The 1,920-nt window shown below is 42.6% G+C and overlaps 1 protein-coding gene across 1 annotated transcript; it reads left to right on the forward strand.

The window, feature by feature from the left end:
- Positions 1-643: 643 nt before the first annotated feature.
- Positions 644-1,664, forward strand: LOC130967057 (protein MAIN-LIKE 1-like). Its single transcript, XM_057891880.1, has 2 exons — positions 644-712; positions 990-1,664. Exons 1-2 carry the CDS (start codon positions 644-646, stop codon positions 1,662-1,664), a joined length of 744 nt encoding a protein of 247 aa, XP_057747863.1.
- Positions 1,665-1,920: the final 256 nt, after the last annotated feature.

Here is a 1,920-nt window from a genome sequence, read left to right on the forward strand (position 1 = left end):
ATCAGCCAAATAAAAAATCAAGACATGAATCAACCAGGACGAATTATTATATAATTCGAATCAATATGATTCGAATTGTATTTACATGTAATTCGAATTGATATGATTCGAATTACTATGGAAGCAAAAAATCAATGAAGTTCGAAACAAGTTGTTTCGAATTACACATGCATAATTCGAATGAACTTAATTCGAATTACTAGGAGAAGTGGTTGTTAGTGGAGTTCGAATCAACTTGATTCGAATTAAGTGAAAAAGGAGTTTCATAGTAATTCGAAACAACTAGATTCGAATTACAAGGGATTCGCCTATAAAAGGAGTTCGAGCCAAGTTCATTCGAATCACTTTTCATTCTCCAACCCACCAAATCCCAGAGAAAAACCAACGTTCAGCACGAGCCACCAAATCCCAGAGAAAAAGACCAACGTTCAGCACGAGCTCGACCAGAGCGGCTGTTTCTGTCGATGGGGGACGATCGGGAAGGCTTTTATCGTTTGGATGGAGTAGAGTGGTTATGCGTGATGATGTTTTTGGATAGTGGTTTAGGAAATTAGTGTAGGGTAGTGGTTTTTTTTTATGGTTTTTGTTAATGGTTTTTGTTAATGGTTTTGTTGTAGCGGTTTATTGTTAATGGTTTTTGTTAATGGTTTCGGAAAATAGTGTAGATGAGTGGTTTTTGTTGATGGTTTTTGTTAATGGTTTTGTTATAGCGGTTTATTGTTAATGGTTTTTGTTAATGGTTTTTGTTAATGGTTTATTGTTGATGGTTTTTGTTAATGGTTTTTGTGAATGGTTTTGTTTTAGCGGTTTATTGTTAATGGTTTTTGTTAATGGTTTTTGTTAATGGTTTATTGTTGATGGTTTCTGTTAATTTTTTTGTGTTAATGGTTTTATTTTAGCGGATTATTGTTAATGGTTTTTGTTAATGGTTTTTGTTATGCTAGTGGTTTGTGCATCTGTTCTAATTATGCGGTTTATGTACTGGCCAGCCTCGTCGTTGCATATCCAGTGTTAGGCGGCAACAGGGGATGCGTCTTGATGAGAGGTATGTCCCGTACTTGCAGATGGCGGGACTTTACCATCTTGCGAGACTGAACGACAGATGGTTCCGACTAGACGAGCCCCTAGTCAGCGCATTCGTCGAGAGGTGGCGGCCTGAGACGCACACCTTCCACATGCCGTTCGGAGAGTGCACTATCACGCTTCAGGACGTCGCATACCAGCTGGGGTTGCCAGTCGACGGAGATTATGTTAGTGGTTGCCTTACGGACTTCCACCTTTACATTGAGGGTGGGAGACCTGCTTGGCAGTGGTTCCATGAGTTGCTCGGTGTTTTACCGCCGGAGAATCAGGTGCAGAAATTCGCAGTCAACTGCACCTGGTTTCAGGAGACATTCGCGGAGTGTCCAGATGGGGCAGATGAGGAGACAGTTAGGCGATTTGCCCGGGCCTACATGATGATGTTATTGGGTACGCAGCTGTTTGCCGACAAGTCCGGCAATCGTATACACATCAGATGGCTACCATATGTTGCTCGGCTTGAGGAGATGGGTCGCTACAGTTGGGCGTCGGCGGCACTAGCATGGCTGTACAGGTTCATGTGCCGAGTCGCCAACAGACATGTGGTGAAGTTAGCTGGCCCGTTACAGTTATTACAGTCGTGAATCTTCTGGAGGTTTCCCACACTTAGACCATCTGGGTATGATGAGATCAGCTGGCCCCTTGCCTCGAGGTACCGTTATTGTTTTGAAGTACATATTCTTCTTGTTATTATTTTGTAAGTATGCCCTATATTCTTCTGTTTTCTTGTACGGAGATGGTTTGGTTACAACCCTGGGATTAGCAACAAGGGACCTCGGGTACAGATGGCTCGCATGAAGATCGACTTGTTACAGCCTCGGCAGGTAAGTAAGCAGAACT

This window comes from Arachis stenosperma, chromosome 3 (genome assembly GCF_014773155.1).
Source record: "Arachis stenosperma cultivar V10309 chromosome 3, arast.V10309.gnm1.PFL2, whole genome shotgun sequence".
NCBI lineage: Eukaryota > Viridiplantae > Streptophyta > Magnoliopsida > Fabales > Fabaceae > Arachis > Arachis stenosperma.

Bases quoted from the DNA above. Each gene is read 5' to 3' on its own strand.
- LOC130967057 (XM_057891880.1), top strand. From the start codon at position 644: ATGGTTTCGGAAAATAGTGTAGATGAGTGGTTTTTGTTGATGGTTTTT. The intron at 713-989 runs GTTTATTGTTAA...TGTACTGGCCAG, and splicing joins TTAATGGTTTTGTTATAGCG to CCTCGTCGTTGCATATCCAG.